This window comes from Ceratotherium simum, chromosome 3 (assembly GCF_057802395.1).
Source record: "Ceratotherium simum simum isolate JZ-2026a chromosome 3, ASM5780239v1, whole genome shotgun sequence".
NCBI lineage: Eukaryota > Metazoa > Chordata > Mammalia > Perissodactyla > Rhinocerotidae > Ceratotherium > Ceratotherium simum.
Window position 1 is genome coordinate 15805790 of NC_141902.1, and position 24547 is coordinate 15830336.

Consider the following 24547-nt stretch of genomic DNA (forward strand, 5'->3'; position numbering starts at 1 on the left):
TGTTCAAGTCAAAACATAATGGAATTATCCCAGCACTTAGTATGAACACACACAAAGAGAGGCAACAACATGCCTCACTCAAACATTATTTGTGTTTGGATTACAAAAAAAAGAGAAAATTTGTTGTATTTTATAAATGAGAGATAGCTTACCATGTTTCAGCTCTAAATGAAAAACAAATATTAAGCCTATTTTTCTAGGATGAAGAATAATTGAGATAAATTTAACTTCTTTGATTCATCTTAATGTCACACTAAAATTTATTCAATAAAATTAAGATTGTAGCTTCAATCTCCCAGCAGCAGCCCCTGCAAACCTCACTCAAGCCCCATTAGATAGGAGAGCTGCCGTAGGGCCGCTTTGTAAGCGATGACCTGAAAAGAAGAACAGAACTGAAGCGTCCAAGTCTTTCACTTCTGAGGTTGAACATAAAACTCAATACAAAGTTCCTTTTCTATCTTTTTTTTTTGGTGAGGAAGATTGGCCCTGAGCTCACATGCGTGCCCATCGTCCTCTTTTTTTTTTTTTTTTTGCTGACGAAGACTGGCCCTGAGCTAACATGCGTGCCCATCTTCCTCTTTATTTTTGCTGAGGAAGACTGGCCCTGAGCTAACATACGTGCCCATCCTCCTCCACCTTATATGGGACGCCACCACATGGCTTGACAAATGGTGCATCCGTGCGCACCTGGGATCCAAACCTACGAACCTGGGGCTGCTGACGCGGAGCACGCACACTTAACACTACGCCACCAGGCAGGCCGCCAAAGTTCCTTTTCTAATAACACACATATTTTGGGAGTTATTGGGAAGGCCAGTGAATTATCCCAGTTGCATTCTCATAGCAAGTCCTGCTCTCCCCACGGTAAAGCTAGTTTCAAAGGGATCTTGAGAGAAGTGACTTTGTCATTATTAAAAGTATTTTAAAGGAAACACACAATTTTAAAACAAAGTACCCATGGTAGAATATTTTTGTGACATTCGTTCCAAGTGACTAACATTTTTATATTCCAAATGAATTAATAATGATCGCTTACTTGTTTTAAAGTGTTATCATTATTTACCTCCTTACACAGTCTTGCCAAGAATGTGTTATATATCTTACACAATACCAAGACAGTCTTGTGTTTTTAAGGACAGAATACTCACAGTGACTTTTGCAGGAACTGTCCTTTCATTAGCTCTGTGAAGCTTAAGAGTCTACGGCATAAGCAGAGGTGATGCGCCCCATGAAGGGGAGACAAGGGACAAAGCGTTACAGTAAAGATAATCATGAAAACAGTAATAAAGGTATCAGATATGGCGCCCTTATTATTTGCCAGGCATGGTACAAAGGGCTTTACAGGGGCTATATTATTTAATTCTCATATCACTCCTATGAAATTGGTATGATGAAAATCTGTTGTTTTAAAATATGAGATCTCATTCTCTTCACCACTGCCATAGAACACAGCCTCCATATCAGGTTGTGTGGGTTCAAATTCCAATTCTATCATTTTCTCTCTCTACGAATTCGAATGAGTTATTTAATTTTCCTAAGCTTCAGTTTCCCATTCCGTAAAGAGGAGTAAGATTATTTTTTCTGAAACATCTCAGCTCTGTCTCCATTGCAATCTCACCATCACCTCCCAGTTCAAGCCTCGTCACCTTTGCCCAAGACTATGCCAACCAGTGCCGGTTGTTCCCATGCCTGCATGTGCTTTTTTCTCCCCCATGCACCTCCCACGGGACCCCAATTATACCTCCAGACTCAAAGTTTTTCATGGCTCCCCATAGCCTTCGGGGTAAAATCTAAACTCTAATCTCTGTCATTTGGTTTCAACTTGGCATTCTATCTAGACTCATCTCCTGACAGTCTTTTACCCATTATGCTGAAATCACTACGTGAATGTCAGCCTCCCCTATAATACTGTATGTTCCTTGAAGGAGAAAGATGTCTTACTTATTAATATTTCCAAGTCCAGCTCTGAACTGGCACAAAATAAGCACTCAATAAATGCTTTTTGAATAAAAATGAATAGAATGCCAATGCTAACTTATATAGCCCACATGCTCTATCCCCACAGAACAACTCCCTACATCTTTGCAAAGCCCTGAGCATCTGATCATGCCATTCTCTCCACCTGGGGGGTCTTTCTATCCTTCTCCACTTAGCATAACCACACTCACCCACCAAGTCTGCTCTAGGATCACACTGCCTGTGGCACTTCCTCCGATTCTCAATGTAGAATTCAAGCCTTCTCCCTCGAGGCTGCCTGTATTCTTTGAGTCTTCCGTGACTCCAGCTTTGCATCTCATAGATTTTATCACTATTATTTATTTCTGTATCTGCTTCCTTAGCCTGACTGGAGAAATCCACAAGAATGAGGATATTAACTATTTCTTGGTTGTTGCAGCATCTAATTGCAGGGTCCAGAAGTCAGCAAATAATTACATAAATGCCTATGTGATGGACTGTATGCAAATTAGGGAGTGTGAACAAACTATCATTTCACTGAGAGGCCCTTCTGATACGGGACCCACCACCACACCAACCCTTCACTCTGGGAACTGTGGGGGACCACCCTGGCATTGCCCCTTTCCATAGCTCTCCTCCTCTTCTCTTGCCCTCTCTGTAGGACTTAGGGACAAGTACAGGCAGCCCCCAGACCATTAAACTTCTGCATCTGGATACCTGAGCTGAATAGGGACAGGGACCTGCTTAGATGGCCTCCTGCAGTACATGGTACATGGGATATCCTGGGGGAATCACCCCACCACTACCAGCCATTTATGCCAGACAAATGGATAACCAAATACTGTGGCTGGATAGCAGCACAGAGGTTTTCCCTGCGTAAGCTCCAGGCTTCTGAATTTTGCCAGCATTGGGGATGGAGCTGCAGGAGAGGATGTATTTTTCTTCACTCAGGCCCAGTGCTACCCTAAGCACCCAACCCCAAATACCCAGGCTGCCTTCACGCAAGCTTAGCCACCCACTTCCCTCAGGGGAAGGATATTCTAGGCCATACAATCCTGAGGTAGATAAAAATTACCATTACTCATCTGATGTTGGATAGAGCAAACTCTGGGTAGGAAAAGTGTATGAATCCGTGTGAAATTTTGAGTTATATCAAAGTAAAAATTATGAAGGCAAGGCCTCTGTCCTAGCTTAGAAGGCAGGTCATTTGAGGTCTTGGTTGCTTCACCTCAACATAAATGTTTCAATGCTAAGATCAAGGGGCTGGACTAAATCAACTCTGGCTGCACACATTAGATCAACAGGAATCAACAGATGTGGCCACACCCAGGACTGACAGAATACATCTAAGAATGACCTAGCAATGTCATTAACGCAAGAGTGCATACTTTCTTCACTAGATTATCTAGTTGCAAAAGAAAAACTGGAATACATAGTTAGGAATTGCACGTGAGGATGCCAACTTGAGTCCCATTAACGTCATCACTGTTATATGCAAAATCAGTGAACTTCCCTAACAATGTTTACAGCTTAGTAAATGTTTTTGTAACTTACCTGGAAAGTTACCATAATAAAATAGAAGAAACATAGCAATTTAACCAAAGTCTCCAAAACTGTTGATAAATCGGTTTCCAATATAGAAAAATAAAAAAGAACAAATAGCACAAATCATTCTTTTCTCCTATACATAATTAGTTATCCATCAGGAACTGATGATTTAAATAAAGACAAAAGGTTACGTAAACAAATGGCTGAAATTGAAAGTAGATGTATAAATTGGCCCCAAATGCATACACTTGCCCATTGGTTAACGTTGTTCAAGACACTAACTTGAGATAATAACAAGAGATAAACTTGCTCTTTTCTCTTTTAAAGAAGGATTCTGGGGAATGAAAGAGATGGAAAGGTGAATTGTTTATGTTGAGTCACTCAGCTTGCCATTGGGGCAATTATGATGAGATAAGAAAAGTACTTACTGGAAGGCAAATACTCACATTTTATGGACTTGAGCCTCTATCTCTTTTTTCACATGAAAGAGAACACTGTTTATTGTCACTATGAGATTTGTTAACCCATTTCCTCTGACAGAATATGTACATCAAGAGTTTACTCACTGGGGCCCGCCCAGTGGTGTAGTGGTGAAGTTCACTTGCTCTGCTTCGGTGGCCCGGGGTTTGCAGGTTCAGATCCTGGGCGTGGACCTGTGCACCGCTTATCAAGCCATTCTGTGGCAGGCATCCCACATACAAAATAGAGGAAGATGGGCACAGATGTTAGCTCAGGACCAATCTTCCTCAGCAAAAAGAGGAAGATTGGCAACAGATGTTAGCTCAGGGCTAACCTTCCTCACCAAAAATAAAAAGAGTTTATTCACCATGCACTGATTTAAATCATTGTCCAAAATCATTTGGTCCTAATTTTCCTTAAGCACTATTACATTGGCCAAGAAAATTACAATTACACAGGCGCTCATGCGCGCACACAGTTATCTGTGTACATACATTCTTCACCACCGCCACCTACTCCAATGATGGCCATTCAGAAATGACTCACTGGGGGTGCTTAAACCCTATCACTCAAAGAGCCCAGATTGGTCTTCTGAAAACTGGCTATCACAAGGCCGACATCACTGCTTCTGACAGCTGTCTCACCCAGAGACCCAGACACACAGCCGTGCCTCTCCTGCTTGTGCTGTGGTAGCTGTGCCAATTTGGATGCCGACTGCCGGCATGACCCACGCAGATGCAGGACCCATATGTGCAACTCCAGAGAAGATTTCCAAAGCACCGGCATCTGGATGTCATCTTTTCTTTCCTGGCCCCACAGCTGAATGTTCTGCTAGACCTGATTGTTTCTCTGCTGGGGGTCAGTCTGCCAGCACCCCGTTGTGCGCATTGCCACTGCTCGACTTCAGTGTTTGAAAACAGTAACTTGGATAATCGCCTTACACCGCGGCACACCAGAAATTTACCTGTTTTGTTGGCTTTTGTACCTAAGTCTATCAAGGGAGATCTGAAAAACATTGGTGCTATTTCTTTAATTCTTAATTTTAAGGTGTTTATTTTTTAAACCTCCATTGATTAGAAATATAGGGTGCAGAGTCTAAAACAGGTATATGTAACCTTATATTTACACGCACCAAGTTTCCAACAGGGAAAATTAGCGTGAAAAGAAAATGCACTATGGCAGACACGTTGTGTCAGTGTTTCTCTGATCCTGGGGCAGCTTCCCCACCTCACCGGAACAGCTATGTGCCACCAGCACCTACCCCCCAAAAAAGAAAGGAGAGCCCTCCTCTACACATCATCTCTTTTCACTTGCTCCTTTGCAAATGAGCCACTGGATGAACACTTCCTTCCAGGTGGAAGTAACAAAATGAGAAAAAGAGATTCTTCCCCAGTGTGAATCATCATATATTAAAAATGCTAAAGCCGTCCTCCAGGGAGAAAGAATAGCTTGATAACAAATTGACAATGACGTGTCCTCCTGCTCATCTGTGCCAGCTTTCCCAAAGCACAGACCCTTCTTTCTCTGCAGATCAAGCCTACTCCTTCTCAAGGGATGAACAGTCTCCATCGTGATCCCCAGTGTGTGGCCCATGCCTCAGTGAGGAAGAACTGGGAGAAATGAGCTTTGTTTGATTGATACGAACTCTATCAATTAGATTCCTGGGCGATAGATGTCAATGTGATATGTATACTGATATTTCAGTGAGGAATATAAAATGGATATAGGATTTAAATAAATATTGTACAAAGAGATTGTTTTATAAAAACACACCCAGAAACTTTAAAATAATACTGATTACTGACTTTAAATTAAAATGATTTAACCTCAAAATAAATTAAAATCTCAAAACCTGTCAATTTTACAGAAATTGAATTAAAATACAAAATTAAAACATACAATCTCAAGGTTTTTTTTCTTTTATATTGTAACATTGGTGCCTTCGTTTAAAAATGAAACTGAACCACTTTTACCAACTATTACATACAGCTTAAAACGAACCTGGACTGCTACCAAGCATTTCAGCAAGAAACAACTTATATTTGGTGTTTTAAACTTAATTCATAAAACATGAAAAATCTCCATCATTGCTATTTTACCCACATAAACGGAAACCAACAGAAGCAAACAGCCAAGTATTCCTTCCATGATAGCACATGGATCTCAAAGTTCATTTTGTTTTTTGTTTTTTTTTTTAATACTCTAGAGAACAGCTGGCATGTATTTTATTCCCAATATTGTCTTCTGGCAGAACGATTCATGTAAATAAAGCAGCAGATCATAACATGTTGGGGAAAGAAACAGTTAGAAGGTTAAGTTTTTCCAGTTCTGAACAACTCAAGAATAAAATCACCCCTGGGTATTTTAGGAATGGAGAAGCGCTGACCAGCCTTCAGGAAGTTGGAACACCTCTGTTCCTGTGTTTAATATTCCTCCTAAGTGAAATCATGCAAAGCCTTTAGAAGGAATTGTCTTCTCTTTCAAAGGGGTTTGACTTGAGTACAGTTAATCATCACTGTGATAAGGCAATTAAATGTATTCATAATTAGGATGAAACCAAATGTAAGTAATCAGAAAATTAAGGGGAAAATGACATTATGATGGGACTGTGTTTTCTTTAATGACCTCTTGGCCGAGAAGGACATTCTCACGTCCTTGCATGGGGACTTGGGTGCATAACGTATTAACCCTAGTAGGAGCCCAGTATGTAAATGTCTTCTTCAAGTGATAAGAATACGTCTTGGAATCATTCAGTATCGCTGACTCCTCAATAATACTGCCCAAATATAAGAAGCAATTAATGATCAATCTGCTAGAAGTTATACGCATTGTTGACACAAATTCAAGTCATTCTGCAAACCTATAGAGCACCTACTAAGAGTGCAACACAGGAGAAGACACAAAGATGGACAGGACGTGATCCCTGTTCTCAAAATGTCTATGATCTAATAGGAGACGTAAGACACACATGCAACCATTTTGGAATTTTTTTCCCAAACAACACAAATGGGTACATTCACGTATATCTAAATGGGGGAATTTTTATATATATGAATGATAGCTAGCCCTGAAAATGGCATTCCACTTCCTAAATTTTAATCAATTGTAAATGCAATTGACTAAACTATAAATTTTAGATCCTGTCTTTAGACCCGCACCTGTCATTCCAGATTAGGATACAAAAATTTTTTTATAAATTCTTTGAGAGAAGAAATAATATAGAAATAGTCCCCAAAGCTGTATTTGGTGTGCCTTATATATAGCAAGCTCTCTATTAATACTTGTTTAATGTCAATACATTGGGTCTATATTTTTCCTGCCCCAGCTAAATTGGTCTACATTTAAGAGGAGGCTGGTTATACATCTTTTCTACGATGAATAACCTCACCAATACCGAAAATAATGGCCAGTGATCTCAGTGGCAAAACCTGTTCCCTCAACCCCATCTCCCAATTACAATAATCCAGAAGAATCTCCAAAGATGGAGGAAACACAATCTAGTAATTTAGATATCAATCAAAATAAATAATATAATCTCCCTTTAGATTAATTCTATGAGTTAAAGGTCTCGAGGTTAATGCAGATGTCAGTGGGAAAACAAAACCTGGATTTTTTTTTTAACTAAATAGATTTTAAACAGTTATTTTCAGTGGGTGTGACTAAAGGAGAAAATGCAACATGTAGAAACAAGAAGAGTATCCTCTCCCACCTATATTTTCATGTTAAGCACGGCACACTTTGGGGGAAAGATTACTTTGTGCTTTTTAAAGCTTCTTAAGTTTCTCTGAGAATCACGCTGAACTCTCCAAACATAGTTGCGTGAGATTCTATTAGACACGCACCTTTGTTGACGTGGCCCAAAATGATTTTCCCCCTCGCTCTGCTTCTGCGGGCTGCCCTAAGTCTCCATTTCTGTCAATGACCTATTGCTTCTGTCTGATTCAATACAGCCCACTGGCTATGGAAATGGCAAGTCTCAGCAGGAGACAACAAAATGGTCAGCAAACAGGGCTGAGCCATGTCATTTTCCTCAAATACTTTCCCAGGAATGAAACGACAAGCTGTAAAATGTTGTCTTCTGCTCAGGGCAAATATTTCTTTATTAAACAAAAGTGCATGTCCTCTAGTTTCCATTCAAACCATAGCTTAAAGTATGTCACTTGGAAAACTTCAACTGTAAAGTAATTTCTTACTTAATATTTCCCTTATAATTCCTTTCTCTGTCTCTCTCCCACTTCCACTTCAGGGTTCCAATCCCAGCTGTGCTGGTTACTAACAGCTGCAGATCCAGAAGCAAGTCACTTTACCACTCTGAACTTCAGTCTCTTCATCCTTAAAACGGAAATGATAACAGTACATAATTAAAAAGATGGGTGAGAGACCAACTGAGATAAGGTATGTCAGCAGCTCACTCAGCAAGTGCCTAACATAGAGTAAGTCTCAATAAATGTGTGCTAATATGTATTATTATTCCCCAAACTTTCATAGTTCTGTATTGAAAATCTGCATTCAGGGAACTAGGATCAAATTACTTTCTGCTTGGATCCAATGTTAACATTTCAATTTTAGAGAATCCAGAAGTTACCCTACTTTCCTACGTTCTTAGCAGAATGAGTCTTCTCCACACAAAGTTTCCATTCTTATTTAAATAGAATCCTCAGAGACTTTACAGTGACGTAATAATGAGCAGCAACTGAGGTATCCTGCCAATTTCAGTAGAGGACATGTCCTGAGAAGGGATTGTTTTCTTTCAGCCTGAAATTCTTCCCCACTAAAATCTACCTAACTACACTGTAGTCTCCAAGTAAAGCCAGGTTAAATGACTACCAGTTAAGTTATCAATCTGTCACATAAATTCCCCGAACTGATTAGCAACCTTCCCGTACTGAGAATAATTTGATCTACAACAATCCAATTCCTTGTAAAAAATAATAGAGCTTAGCTGTGGATCCAGTAAAAGTAATCATTCAGCAGAGATAACTGGTACCTACTCAAAGGACTGGGCCTGCGTACTTTATATTTAGAAAGACTCAACACTGTCTTTTGGAAGTTTAAATGCTGTCTAAATTCTGGATTGGGTTTTTACATTCAGTCTACCTAAATGTGATCTCAAGAGAGGATACAGTTGATCTTACTATGCATTATTAAATAGTTACTGAGTTTTATCTCCTATGTGACTACAATTCTAAAAGTATAATTTAAAATGTCATTGAACTATCCTTATGGATTAAAGATGCAATTAAAATAGTCATTGATATTATCATTTGCCTTTGTATTTATGTAGAACTCACAGGCTTCCCGCTTACACAAAAAGAATTTTCTGTTTCTTTAGGTCAATTCTACCCTTGGTCTAATCTCTACACCAGACTAAATTTACTAAAACACTATATCACCCTAAAATGAAGTATGAGAGTGGATTATTTCAGAGGACATTTTTCTGGTGGCCTAAGGGGTCACTTGCATTTTTTATATCTTTAGAAATGAGGGAAACAGCTGCTCTGACCTGACAATTCCCACTGCAGTTATCTGTCCTCAAGGGAACCTGACTAAGTTCTTCTGTGTGGGTAATCCAACCGTCAGCTACACATTCTATTCATCCAGAATAATAAATGTTTATAATAATTTCACTAATTCACCCAAATGTTTCTTTTTCCCAACATAGGAAAAGCAAAATGGTATGAATTTTTCTTTTCTTAGGCAGTGTTCCACTCTGCTGTCACAAAAGAACACTGTCCCATGGATTCCTTACCTTGCAATCCTAAATCATCAGATCCTGAATTGGCAATTGTCACTGAAGTGATATTTGCAAGGCACTAGCGACATTAATAACAACAGCTGGAGTCTTGGTGACCAGGAGCATCTGACCCAGCTCCTGGGCTGGCCTTCAGGTGCCTGCCTGCAGTTGAGAGAGGATGGAATTTAGGAGTAATTTCTGCATCCCCCTAGCAGGACCCCTATAGTGCCTTCTTATTACAGGTGCCTACAGATCTCAGTTACTGTGGTCTTTAATGGGTGTAGTATTACCCAGGTCAGGCACAGAAGAAGCAAAGCATTTGCAAACATGTATCAGCCAAGATGTTCTGTATTATTTCTCTCTTGAAATCAGCTGTTCCTTCCACAACCATTTTCAAGAGACAAGGATCACAATCCCACTTGGGTTGACGTATGGAAAGTCAAATGTAAAAAGGGAAATAGGACCTTTGATGGTGGAGAAATACTTGATTTTTATTTTTGTTGGTTTACTCATATTTTTTGACTTTTCAACATTTTCTTCCCTTTTTTTTACTTTGTGCAGTTAAAAAAAAAAGAGGTATTTGACCACACACGTGTGCACACATGCATGCACACACACACACACACACACACACACAAAGAGGGACAACTACTTACGGAAGATTCTTCTGTAATAATCTTTTTGTCTTTAAAAAGCTAGTGAAGTACACTACAGATGTAACATTATCATATAATATTGTTCAATTATGTGTTCAATTTAGCTCTTATTGTATTTAGAGATTTTTTTTAATATCTTAAACTAATTTTGATTTGACTCTCCTAAGCCAGACTTTCTCCAAGTGTGTTTTGCAGACTACTACTGTTCCAGGATGCTCACAGGTGTCTGCAATCAGCTTAGTTTGGGAAACAAAGCACAATACCTACCCTGCCCCCAATCTCCAATCTTTGCTCAAACCCAAATGCTCACAGAGTCCAAAAGGCTTGCAAAGTTCTGGAGACTCAGATGAAAAAGCAGTCCTGGCCATATGGACTGAGTTTGGGTCCATGAGAAACGATAATCAGCTAGTGTCACTCTATTCTATGTCATTCCTAGCTGATGCTGGTAACAGGAACGTAATGTTGACTACCACCAAGGACTATTCTAAAGCCAAAATGAACACTGTAATGTGGCCCAGATTTGCAGATATCTATATACATCAGGAAATTATTCACATTCATATTTGATGCATAACCCTCAGATTTTCTAAGATCTCTGTTCACTTTTAAAATTGAAAGTATAATTATCCTTCTGTTCTATTTTAATCTCTAAACAATTCGGCCACTATCAGTGCTTGAGAAAGAATTAAAGATATGTTCCCATACCTTGCAAACAATCTTCCTGTCAGCAGGCCCCAAACAAAAGCTGCCCAACCACGATGACCTTGCGGCTCCTCCCCACCTCCCACCATCTCTACCGTATGTGACCACGCCAAGGGAATGCACGTGTGCTAGTGAGGCTAGGACCCTCAAGTACTCCCACAGAAACCCACATGAACACCAGACTTAAAAGTGTGTGTGTGGTGGGTGAACTGTGTAATTTTACGTTTGTAGCCACAGGAAGCACTTGTTGACCAGTCCCAAGCTGGGCGATCGGATTCCCTCCTGTGGCCTCTGGGGTGCAGCCTGTCACAGCCAACTTTTGTTGAACACTATATGCCAGGCACTGTGTCTGCTATCTCATCTAATTCTCACAGCAGTCTACGAGGTAAGAACTGCAACCATCTCCATTTGGGGTTGAGGAAACTGAGACGTAGAGAGTTTAAATAAATTGCCCAAGTCTATAACTAAGAGCAGGGATGCAAATCCAGGACTCAAAAGCCACTTGTCTATGTCACACTGAACTGTGTTGGTCTGTTTTGTTCATGATTTTCTCCACACATACTGGGAAAGCTGAGAAGCAAAACCATGACTCATCTTTGTATCTCAGTGTTTTCTCCAGTCTCTGATGCAAACTAGGCACTCAGGAAATATTTACTGAAGTTTATTATTTTTAGATTTATTGTCTCATTTTCCTAGATCCTGGCTACCTTAGATAATTAATTTTGTGACTAGAAAGTCCCACTTATTAGCACTAGTGCTAGTCACATGTCCAAAACCCACAGCTTTCCTCCACAATAATGGTTAACCTCAAACCCCTTCCCCTCACCCACACCTCTCACACTACTTCTTAGTGAAGGATGACATATGTTTACTCTGCAAATCAAAGTTAGTAAGGTACATGAAAACCCAAAGGGATATGTACCTGCCACATATACACACGGACCATCATTAAAATCCTTCTGAGCAGAAGGGAAGTTCTCCCTTCTGCTCTTGATGTGGAAAGACAGATGATGGATTTTGTGCAACATGCAGGAGGAGACTCATATGAGCATTTCAATGTCCACTCAACATAATTTACAGCAATGGATGATGACTGCTTCTACCTTCTAGCTCTTCTGGACTTCTGATTGGCTGTTTATTCCCATTTTTCTAAGCAAATTGAAGAGACTGTACAGTATGATGAGAAAAGTAATGGCATATAACATTTTGGTCTAAAGGAAATGTTGATTCCGGAGTCCCTTTATAAACTGCTTTTTCTAGTTGCTTCCAGGTTGCTAATGAGATTATTCTGACAACTCCTTTGGTTATTATGAGAGGGATTTTCATTCTCAAGGTAAAAATATATTCTTACTACCAAATTTTAAATTTTTACTGTGAACCAGTATATACTACCAAATATAAATACATATACGTAAACAAATGATTTATGTTGTGTCCCATGAAAATTATTTATCTTGCTTTTAATCTGAGAGGCTTTTATTGATAATGCTCCTATATTCCTGTATAGGTAATGCTCCTGATAAGCATTAACATTTTTCTTCAAAAACTTGGGCATTATTCTGGACTACCCAACATACAGACAGAAATACTGGCAGGTGTTTATTAAACATTCTATATACCAGGTTCAGGACTAAGCACTTTTAACTCTATACTATCTTGTTCAATCCTCACATGCCTGTCAAGAAAACTTCTACTACTGTTTTCTCCATTTTAAAGATGAAGAAACTGAGACTTCAAGAGGACAAGAGACTGTTCTAGTTCTGCTCAGTTAATAAGTGAGCAAATCAGGATGTGAACTCAAGTTGGTTGAATGCCAAAATCCACGCACTAAAGGAATCTGCCATAGTCTGTCCCTCATCTAGGGGAAAAGGATAAAAATTGAGCTGGGAATAGAGCAGAGATGGAGCCCTAGTTCTGGGGTTAACTGTGACTTTGTCTGGTAAGAATTTATTTGTTCATTCATTTAGTCACCAGGCATTTCTTAAGCACCTATTATACGAAGGACTCAGATTTTGCACTTGGAATATACTACTATTAGCACTTGTTCTGGCCCAGCTCTGAAGGATATAGGAAGCTTATACTGAATTTAATGGGATTTGAGCTTTTCGGAGAAAAATTTCAGATTATTATTTTTCCAGATTGTGGCAAATGAATAGCCCTCATGACCCCTTCTGTTTTTCATATACAATGAGCTAAAGCAGCAATGATTTTTTAAATGACAGGTTTTAAACATTCACAACTGTAAAATATTTTCTCATACTCAATCATGAATATGATTTTATATGACAAGTTAATTTTGAATAATAAATTGTACTTTTTCCTTTAAAATGAAATTCTCAGGCAATACAGTATCGTGAAATAATGGTTTAGCATCAACCTCTGTGTGCTTCCGTTTTTCAATTTTAAGAATGGAGGTTTTGATAAAACATACATTCTTGAGTTAATGTGAAGACCTGTGAGATAATTCTTGGAAAACCACACCAAGGTTCTCAAATGAAACCAATTTCCCAAGTATGAAACATTAATCTAGATAGAAAATACATGCTAGGGTCAGAATGATGCCTGCTTCATCAGAGCCTGGCAACTTTGATGACATGCACATTGCAGGTGGGAGACCCAACTGACTGCTGCAATATCAGTTTGCTAAATTAGATAATGGGCACATCACAACCCTTTTATAAACCCTCTTTCATAAGTTATGATTCATTCATATACATATTTCAGTTTAAACCCAGGTCAGTTACTGACAGAAGTTGTGAATTAACTTTCGACATTAAAAACATCTTCCTAAATGTCAATGCTGATATCTTATTTGAGGTAAGGATGTGACAGAGGTGAACAGACTTAAGAAATTTCTGCTTTTCTTTTCTTTCCTGTCTTTTTAAATAAGAATACTGTAAACCTTACTTCCAATTGTTCTACAGCTCAATTGATAAGGTGTGTTCCTTTTTTTTTGTTCAAGAAAATTTAAAAGCAACTAATTTAAATATGCAAAATTATCTTGAGTTGTTCATACGTGAACTTAAAAGCCGTGCAACACAGGAAAATTAAGTAATTATGCCTCCAAGTTATTTACTGCAATTAAGCTCATTTATCATATGCAAATTAGTGCAAACTGGTCTCATTAGTTACTAAATTACTCAATATGAGCTGAACAATGTAGCACTCCAGTTTGTAATGAAAAATCCCTGTAGAGGCAAGCAGTATCAATTAAGCTAATTTGCATATGCAAATATATTCACTAACTTTCTCTTTTTCTATATTTAGTTTTACATTTCCTTACCATTCTGGATCATAGGGAGACTATAGGGTCACTCACCTTTCTTTCCTTCCTCTATCACAGCTAAAGAATGCCTCTATTATTTGAAGTTATTTTATTTTATTTTAGTACTGATGTCCAGCAGGATACTACTTTGCCAATAAGGTCCATCAGAAATAAGATGATGCAATTTCCCTACAAATGACTATTTCTTTTATACTTTAAGTTCCAATAAAATAATAAGGATGAAATTCTAAGGCATTCATAAACTAGAAAATAGACTTGAACATATCCCTATCTCTCACAGAAGTCTTTTGAAAACACTATCATCAAATGTAAAACCAATGTTGATTTGATTAGGCAGCATCTTAAATAATAATTTGCATCTTTGTATTTGTCAGCTTTCGAGCTGTTTTAGGTATTATTCACTTTTCTTTGTCCAGATGTTTGAATGGTACTACTACAATTTTCTCCTGCTGAATGAGATTAAAGGAGATGCTGATGATAACAGATTTGGCATTCTCCACCCTCCACCCCAACGTTGTTATAAGCGGTTTCTTTTGCCTATACAGCCAATCTAGTTTCTGTAAATAATCTTCTCAGTCTTCTACAATCGACCGGTTCTCAAAGACTGAAGCAGGCCTGTAGCTAAAAATACTTGAACAATAACAAACATATAAAATATCACAAGATAGTCTGTATTTTGTTTTCCTTATTACATCAACCACAAATTTTTAAATATTTCTGGTAGAAATCCTGTGTGTTCTCATTTGTCTGATGATAATTCTGCAGGACCAAAATAGTGTGCAGATCAACTAGTCATGATTCCAGGGTATGCCCTTAACCAATCTTTAATATGTGATTAATAACGGAAATGCAGCAATTTAAATATAAATCCTACTCTGACTTTTTTCTAAATCTGACTCATAAAAGCCTCTTGTAAACCTAGGCTCTTCTTTTACATGAGATATGACTCTACTCTGTATTCCACGGCTGAAGGTGTTGAGGAAAGAAAAACCACATGATTGAAATTGGACGTTTCATTGAGATCTATGGTGGTGTCCATCTCACCCACACAAATCTCAGACTACTTTACCTATCAAATAGAAAAACAATCACATTTGAGTTCCCTTCTTCCTCACCATTTTAAGAAAATACATATATTTTTTTCTTTTTTGGGGGGAAGATTAGCCCTGAGCTAACATCTGTTGCCAATTCTGCTCTTTTTGCTAAGGAAGACTTGCCCCGGGCTAACATCCGTGCCATCTTCCTCTACTTTATGTGTGGGACGCTTGCCACAGCATGGCTTGATAAGTGGTGTGTACGTCCACGCCCAGGATCCTAACCTGCAAACCCCGGGCCGCCAAAGCGGAGCGTGCGAACTTAACCACTAAACCACCAGGCCAGCCCAAGAAAATACATACTTTAATTAATCTGTTCTGCTAAGGTAATGGCCATATCTATGCCTTCTACAAGAGAGTTGTTCTACTAATAAATGATCCTTGCAAAAACAATTATTTCTCTAGTTATGCTGGGGAAGACAGGCAGTCATGCAACCATTCTGCCCAGCCTTTTCTGAACCCCTCCCCATCAGAGAATCTCAGGTATTATAATCTTAGAATGTTCTTGATGGTTCTCTCTTGAGCTCTCTCAAAGGGTCTGCCCGTGGGATTCACTGGCAGTTTGGGGCTTAACTGTTCTAAGAGCAATGCAAAAACTCCATCGTGTCCAGAAATAATACAGGGTCAATGACATAGATATGGGAGGGTTCATGCAATACAGCCAAGCTCAAAACTGACACATGGATACCATGCTTCCACCATTATCTCCTTTTAAGGCATTTCTTATAGAATATTTTTTTTTATTCTCCCAAGACTTAGTTTAAATAATAAAACATGTGGGTACATATTATAATTATATTTCTCCACCTCAGAAAATTTCATTTATTTTAATATCTAAAACTAGTTATGGATAAAGACCAGCCTTTGATCACTTTATAAGTATGTAATAGACATTAGTAATGATATGTATTACACAATGTCAGAAATATAACTTACACATATTTATCTGTGGTTCACCATAATATGCTGACAATGAATACAAACATAAACCTTAAAAATCTTACACATACAAGGTTTGATCTGATTGTTTTATTTTAACACCCGTGAGGTGAGTAAAGCAGTGTGACTATGAAGTATGCAAAAACATCTGCAATTTTATATAACAATTTTATAAACATTATTTACAGAAAAAAAACCCTGAGCCTTTCTGCTAAGGGCACACAAATAATTAAAGCACTCCATTTATAAATCTGCACTAAGAAAAAGTCATTCCACTAGTTAATTTTATGAGTTACAAAGATGACAATTGTTACCGTTTTGTGTTTTGTTCACTTTGATAAAATAAAATATGAATATTCTATCTGGTCTCTAAACTGGGAAAGTAGAAGTAAATATCACTCATTTTTTGTATTAAGGAAATTACGAAGTGGGAACAATAATGCTCATAGAGAGCTTTTAAAACAGGAACCAAATTAGTGCTTAGTCACATTGCCAAACGAAGAATTTGGGAAAGATCCCACATAATGAACTAATGTTCTTAGGTTTTTACTTAGGTTGTCACAAAAAGCACAATTCCTAATCTTGACCCTTTGCCCTCCTGCTCCTCATCTGATTAATAAAAGTCAAAGAAGAACAAAGTGAATTAAAATGCCTTGACTCAGGCCCAATGCATATACTCCATACCCTGCAGTTGTAAGGCTGACATCACTTGAAGCCCTCAACTCTGCTGCAGAAGATGCCTCTGTCCTGAAATTCAGGCCTGAAACAGCTACAGTTCACTGGGGCTACAATACTGGTCACAGTAGTGAGGCTTCCACGTGAACGATGTGAATGGTGGCCCCAGAGTTGCATAGTACGCAGCCTGGGCAGTGGCTTTGCCTACATACACCAGTATTGGATAATTAAATTGAAAAATAACTTGGTAACAGTTGGTTTTATATTGATAGAATCACCATTAAGTTTAATTTTTTCCCTCTTAGTAGGAAAGAAGTCAAATTTTACAGGATCCACCAAACTTTCTAAATTTTCCTAAGAGAGTATATGGCTAGACATACGCAGCAAAAACACATACTGCAGTCCTCAGAATGGGTGGACCAAAAGTTAAGGAGTCCACTGCCATCTCCCACCCCTAACTCTCTACATGAAGGGATCCTTAGCACGGTCTTCCATGACACATCACTGGGGGCGCAGGAAGCAGGAAAGCTTGGCACCTGGTACGGTGAGGTCATGGGCATTTCCCTAGCCCCACCCTGGTATTCAGAACTGACCTCTACTTTACTTTCCAAATTCCATCCATTCCCCACTTCTGTCCATTCCAAACATAAATTATTTCCTTTTATTACCACTGTCTTTAAAAATGTCCTCATCATTTCTTGGGAAGTATTATAATCTAGTGTTAGTACCCTGGGTTCAAATTCAACTCTCACTTAACCAGTTATGTGAATTTGAGTCAGTTATTTAAGTTTTCTAAGTCTTAGTTGACTCAATTTTAAGATGTGCACAATCATAGCACTTATCTCCCAGGTACAAATTGTGAATATTCAATGACGATATAAGAAGAGGACTTCACACAATACATCGAGCTTAATACGTATCAAAATTCAATAAGTATAAGCTAAAATCAATCCAGATTAGGCTTTTTCTAATTAAAACACACACACACACATACACACACACACACACACCCCTGATTTGGTATTTGCATCAGGAATGCAAATTTATAGATATAATCAAAATATTTGATGACAGGAAAATGGTTAAATAAATTATGATACATGCATGTTATGGAATGGCATATAGCAATTAACAATAATGAAAGCTTATCCTTTCTTAATACAGATATGACCACAAGATACTGATTTTAAAAAAGCTGATTGCTAAAGAGCATATAATTGGCCACTGCTCGACCTCATGAATCTCAGACGTATAAACATACTCTAATAACATTAAAAACAAAATTTTCCCTTCACACTCCCTTCTCATCTCCCACTCTTCCTTGACCACAAACATCCAGACACTTCTTTACCTTCTATCACTCTTTAGGTTTGTCTTCTGCACCTAAAACTTTACTGCAACTATTTCAATTGACAAAACCTATGACGTCTCTTCAGTATTTATCCTACTGAAGGATTTATCCTTAGCCACCTTGACATTGTTAATACTCCTTCTTTAAATAAAATCACATCCTGTGGCTTCTTCTTCCCTTTCTGTCTACTCCTTTCTTATCTTCTACTTGCATTTTAAGTGAAGACATACACTGGGGTTGCCTCTCCTCAACCCTCTTCTCTCTTTGCTCCACATCATTTCCATAGTCTGCAACTCACTGCTTGATTTGAACTATCATTCATCTAAACACTAGTGATTCGTAATTCCCAGCTCCATTTTCAGCCCTATCCTTGATCTTGCTCCAGAGGATCAGACTCAGGTTTCCAGCTGCTTATCTCTTTTCAACTCGGCTATTTAAGAGAATATCCCTTTCACCTCTCTCAAGTAAGAGTATCATGAGACACCTCGTTACCAATCTAGACAACCTGTGATCATTATTAACTCCTGTCATCCTCTAGCCTTTCACATCTAATTCATGACCATATGCCAATAATTTTATCTCAATTACATACCTGCCTCTCCATTCATAGAGCCTCTATCTTGGAGAAGATCTTCATTTGGACTCTTGGACTACTGTAATAATTTCCTAAATGGTCTCTTTATATCAGCCTCTCACAACTCAAAGACTTCCTACATACTGCATTTTGATAATAACTCTAGAAACAAACCAAATCCTTATCTTGTCACTCTCTTGTATGAAAGCCTTCTCCACAGGCTCATTACTGGTCACAGAATCCTGGGTTGGCTCACTAGGCCTGTCACAATATGGCTCATACAACTTCTCCATCTTCATCTCTTATGTATTCCCCTGTGCATGTGAAGCAGCCATCAAATTGAGCACCTTAACAGTCCCCAAACAAGATCTATTACTACTTGCCCCCATGCCTTTGTGTTTGACATTCCCTTTGATTGGAATATTATTCCATTTTCTTTGCCTAATAAACTCCTATTCTTCCACCAATAACTTTGAGAAGTCTTCTTTGATGCTTTGTGGCAAATTCAGAGCCTCACTCTTTGTAGCCCCGCTGTACTTGACAAGTGTGGTGCTTCTCACTTTATGAGGCCTCCGGTTCCTCTTTCCCCAAATGATTGCACGCTAGTTAAGGACAGCAGCCATGAGCCTACTACAGCAAATTCTATGTTCTTACTAAGTATTTGAAATTTTTTTTGTAATGATGATAAACCGTGAGGTTAGAGACCATGCCTACCTTGTTGACCACACAGGCTTTTATCAGATATTTGCAAGTGAAGGAAGGGTAGAAGAAAGGGAAGAAAGAATTCATTCCTGTCCCCATGAATCAACTGGATTCGACCATGGACCCTCCTGAAGGAAAATACTGAAACCATCTTATCCTTGCAAACCATTGAGATATTGTTGAATGTGGTACAGACATGGGTCTATGAGCTCAAGAGTTCTTCCGCTAGGAAGGAAGATAATTAGATAGCTTAGAGGAGGTTCTTCTTGTTACTACTACTTCCCCACCTCTGCCTGCCCACAGATCTAATATTTCATTTAGAGGAGTATATACAGTTCTTCTATTCCATAACCACTAGTGTTAGAATCAAATGATCAGAAGTTCCAGTTTCCATGAAAATTTCAGGATTATCTAGTACAACCACATTTGGATGCCTGACTTTCTTGACTGCATCCCTACTAAGCCACCTATACTTCCCCTTAAAGCCAAAGGCTTAGAACATATCCCAAATGTGGACACTCCTATTTAGAAGTTTTCTTATATGAAGGTGATATTTTTCTCTCCAATTTTCACCTCTTTCTCTCTTCCACACTCTGAAGCCACGCATTAGATGAATACATCTAATCCTTTTTCCACATGAGGTCTTCAAATATAGAGAGAAGACATCCCTTTTAAGTCATGTGTTTTCCAAACTAAACTTCACCAAGCCCTTTGCCACTTCTCATGTAACATGTCTAGCTCATGCACCAGTCTGGTTAGTCTACTCCAAGTGACATCCAGCTGTCTATGTTTCTCTGAAAGTGTGTTGTCTAAGTCAGGTGTGACCAATGCAAAGAGCAGAAGAGCTCAGCAGCCTCATTCTAAATCCTCTATTCTCTCAATGATGCCTAATGTTGAACTGGCATTTGGGGACAGCCATTCTATACCATATTTTTACATTAAGCATACGTTCAATTCAAACTCCTAAGTTTTGTGTTTTAAACTAGTTTTAAATTCTTGCAGTTCCTAAGTCACCCTCCCTTGAGGACTTTGGACTCAAATTTCCAGAAATAATTCAGAGGATAATAATCTGGGGCTACTGTTTGCACCATTTCTTTCATTGACTAAGTTTTATGCACTGACTGCTTCAGAATATAAACAGGAGTCATCCTGAATCACATCAGAATCTAACTATATATATATATATGGCATGGCTCATACAAAACTTATAAAGAAGATTCTGAACAAAGTAGGTACAGGAAAGAGGGAAATAAAAATTTGAAGATCTAGAAGGAAATGTCCTTTCTGTATTCCTGAAACTAATCTACTGCAAAGAGATTTCAAAATTTTATGTGCACAATAGAATAGCATTCTGTTAAGGTGTATTTCAAGAAAAGTCAGTTGTATGGGATCTTAATAGATATTAAAGGAGAAATGAGAAATATCAGAATAAACAAAAATAAACAAAATAAGGCTTTTCAGAGCCTTAAATTTGCAAATGTGAATTGTGACAGCTCAGACCTAACGAAACATCAAAATTATCTCAAAAGGTTGTTAAAAATCATAAATTCCTGAACTTCACCCTGAAGATTCTGATTTAGTAGGAATATATCCTTTGAACAAGTATCTCAGGTGATTCTGAAGCTGCCAGCCAAGGAACCGCTTCGGAGAATCACTGGGATTTGACCGTGGAGAATCTGGTGATAACAATTTCTAGGGTACGTATTTTTGGCAATAATATTGATTCAATGTTACTTTTGGCTATCTAGAACATGAAAGCACCCTCGAGGCCATTTCTTTTAAAACTCTGAATGGACAGGTATCTGGAGCTTACCTTTATTTTTACTCCGAAGTTGACCTAAGAAAAACATAACCACCTTTTCCAAATAAGCTGCCTAAAGATACCAAACACGTCTGTTTCTTTAATTCTATATTAAAAACATATCTTACATAGTAAAAATAAAAGCTTTAGCCACATCAACATTTATCCTGGAAGCAGAAACAACGTAGAAGAATTATCCATGGATGTGTTGAATTGATGGCACAGTCTTAAGAGAAAAAGTGTTGAGTAAATGAGATGCTGAGTCTGGGATGAACCTTCTCTAGGACTAAGTAACTGCAGTCCCATCCTGGTGACCCTCACATTTATTTGTCATGAAATTCATTGCTAAATCAATTGTCATTATTTTTCTCCTTTTACTTAAACAATATACTTTAAAACTTCATCCTGAGAAAGTCTGTAATTTAGAGGGGGCAAACATTAAGATTGGAAGCACTTACGAATACACACTCAAGAAAAGGACAACTGAAATTTGGCAACACATAAAAATGTCACATTACTGTCACAACATTTTGCTCTTCCAAAAACAATATATAGGTCCAAAGACACACATATATCCACTTACAAATGCAGCACACACACAATCATTCTGGGAACAGCCAGCTACTATACAATGCGCATCAACAGAATGGTGCAATTCATCTCAATTATTACAGCACAAATAATACTTGCCCTCCCTTTCTCATTAATATTCTCTCAAGGGATGGCTTTCTAAAAAGAAAAAAATAAATTCATAAGAATTCCAGAATTTGAAGATAAAATAACAAGTCATATACATAGCTGAAATTAAAAAAAATACATTTTAATAAAAAGACTAAACATATGAATTTTTCTTAGTAAAATATAAGCAAGTTTCTTTTTCTTTTAAAGGTACCTGCAAAATGTGACTTCCCAAATGTGCTTCAAATACTTCAATGGCCAGGGCACTGGGGCTTCTCCTTCTTTGTGCACCTATAACTTAAAAAAGAAAGAAAGAAAGAAAGAAAAGCAAGAAAGAAAAATTAAGTTGGAGCTCTGATTCATACCTTCAGCTTAATTTCTCTCTAATTACGTCACTAGCTAGTTAATACATCAATGAGAGCTCAGAGAAACACAACCCGGTGTTAATCTTGGTTCTGAGTTGCCCAAGCATAAGAAGAACCTAGGTTGAACTTTCAACTCAGAATAACAACTTCTACACACATTAAAAACCGCATCCAGACTTTTTTTTTTAAATTTTTGTTTTGGACTGTTTTTCCTATACTGGAGCAAAAACATACGCATGTTCACATTCCTTTAAAATAAACTAACAAACTGTTTTTCTTAAAATCTAGGTATTTTTAAAGTATACACTTACTGCTTTTTCCCTCAAGATGAAACCTAAACTTTTCATATATTCCAGGCTAGGAAAAAGCAAACAGGAAATTTTTTTTTATGTTCTAATGCAATAACTTTATCATAACTTAATAAGCACAACATGTTGGATAAGAGATTCTCATTAATGACTGTTTGCACTAGTGTTAAGTGTCTCAGGATGGCTGGATTTCGTATTTACTGAATATTCTCATGTAACTATTCCTACAGGACCGCAGAGAAACCCAACAGGCTCTTGCTCAGCATGTGTCTTATGAGGTCAGTGACTGTTTTCACATCTGAATATTCCTGTTCTCCTACTAACTTCTGCTCAGTTCTTCTCTTCCCGGCCTACCCAACACATGTTATCTGCAGGCATCTGCACTCAAGAAGCCCCCCACAATCCTTAACAAAAGTGAGCTTAATGCACGATTTTTGTGGGATCCAGAATTGAGGGTCTTCTCTTTACAAATTTTTTTGCATGGGGTCACAATTTGCTTTTAAATCTGTTCTTGGTATCTTGGGAAAAAAAGGTACCCCTCTTTTTTTCAGTTCTCCAACATTAAAATCTGCTTGCTTTCCAGTAATTTATGAAAAAAAGTATTGAGATATTTTCCATATTTCCAACAAGTAAATTTTCCATGTCTTCCTGCTTTTCTTGAAAATTTTATTACAAACCTCTGCTCTCTCAAACCTAGACAGCCTGAACTGAAAATAAAATCAACGTCCCCTACTTTCTTACTTCTAAAAACACTTTCAGCTAGTTGACAAGAAAATTCCAGCAAAATGCTGGCTGGGATAATTCTGCTTCGTTTCAGTTACTAAGTCAGTCAGTTGGATCCACAGCTTAGTAGGGATTATAATATAAATGTACTTAAGATTACTGTGCTGTGAAAAAGCAGGCAGTTTACCCCTGCAATTGTGACTTAGTGTCTGCAATGTCCGAAAGGCACTTGGAAAATAGCATGAGTGTTAAGTATTATTATTACTGGCAAGAGGATATAAAAGGGGCATTTTTTCCAATGGGAAAATTTATAAAATATAACTGAAGAGTGATTATTATCAAAGAATATTCCAGCTGGAAGGGATCTTAGAGATCTCTCTTCCAACTTCCTCACTTGCTTCAGAAGCAAAATACACAATTAATAATTTTAAAATAGAAAAATCAGTTTTCTATCCTAAGACTAACCTTTACTATAAGTACAGACACAGGATTTTTAAAATTTTAATATTCAAACATACTTAAGACAGTACTAGTGTGTGTGTGTGTGTGTGTGTGTGTGTCTGATTAATTTCCTATTCTAACATGCACATTACTCCCTTCAAAACTCCTTTGGCATTTTTGATAATGCAGCTGTCTTGCTGAATACTGTTTTCAGTTTCTAGAGTGTTAATTGCACATTATGGTAGCTTGGTGTGAATGATCCCACATGAATAAAATCTGCAGACTTTTTTTTTTAAGATTGGGGGGGTGCTTTTGGGAGGGAGAAGGGGGGAGTTGAAAAACTTCAAAAGTGTCCACTCTGTTTTTGAGGCAGTAATTAGGATCCAGAAAGCTCCTTATTAATGGTTCATAATTTGGGGGCATTTCAGGACTTCTAGTTGTGAAGTTCAAGAGGAACCACTGTGCCTCACAAAAGAAAATGGGCCAATTTTAGAGAACGTAGACTATTCTACAAAGAACTAGATTAAGAGAGGGCCAGGAGAACAACAGCCACCA

The 24547-nt window shown here is 38.0% G+C and overlaps 1 protein-coding gene across 1 annotated transcript in view; it reads right to left on the bottom strand.

The window, feature by feature from the left end:
- Window positions 1–24547, bottom strand: part of NPAS3 (neuronal PAS domain protein 3) — an 827327-nt gene that overhangs the window by 410392 nt on the left and 392388 nt on the right. The window contains exon 3 of the mRNA XM_087422742.1: window positions 22370–22446. Coding sequence (XP_087278868.1) covers window positions 22370–22446 — 77 coding nt within the window. The remainder of the gene's footprint in view (window positions 1–22369; window positions 22447–24547) is intronic.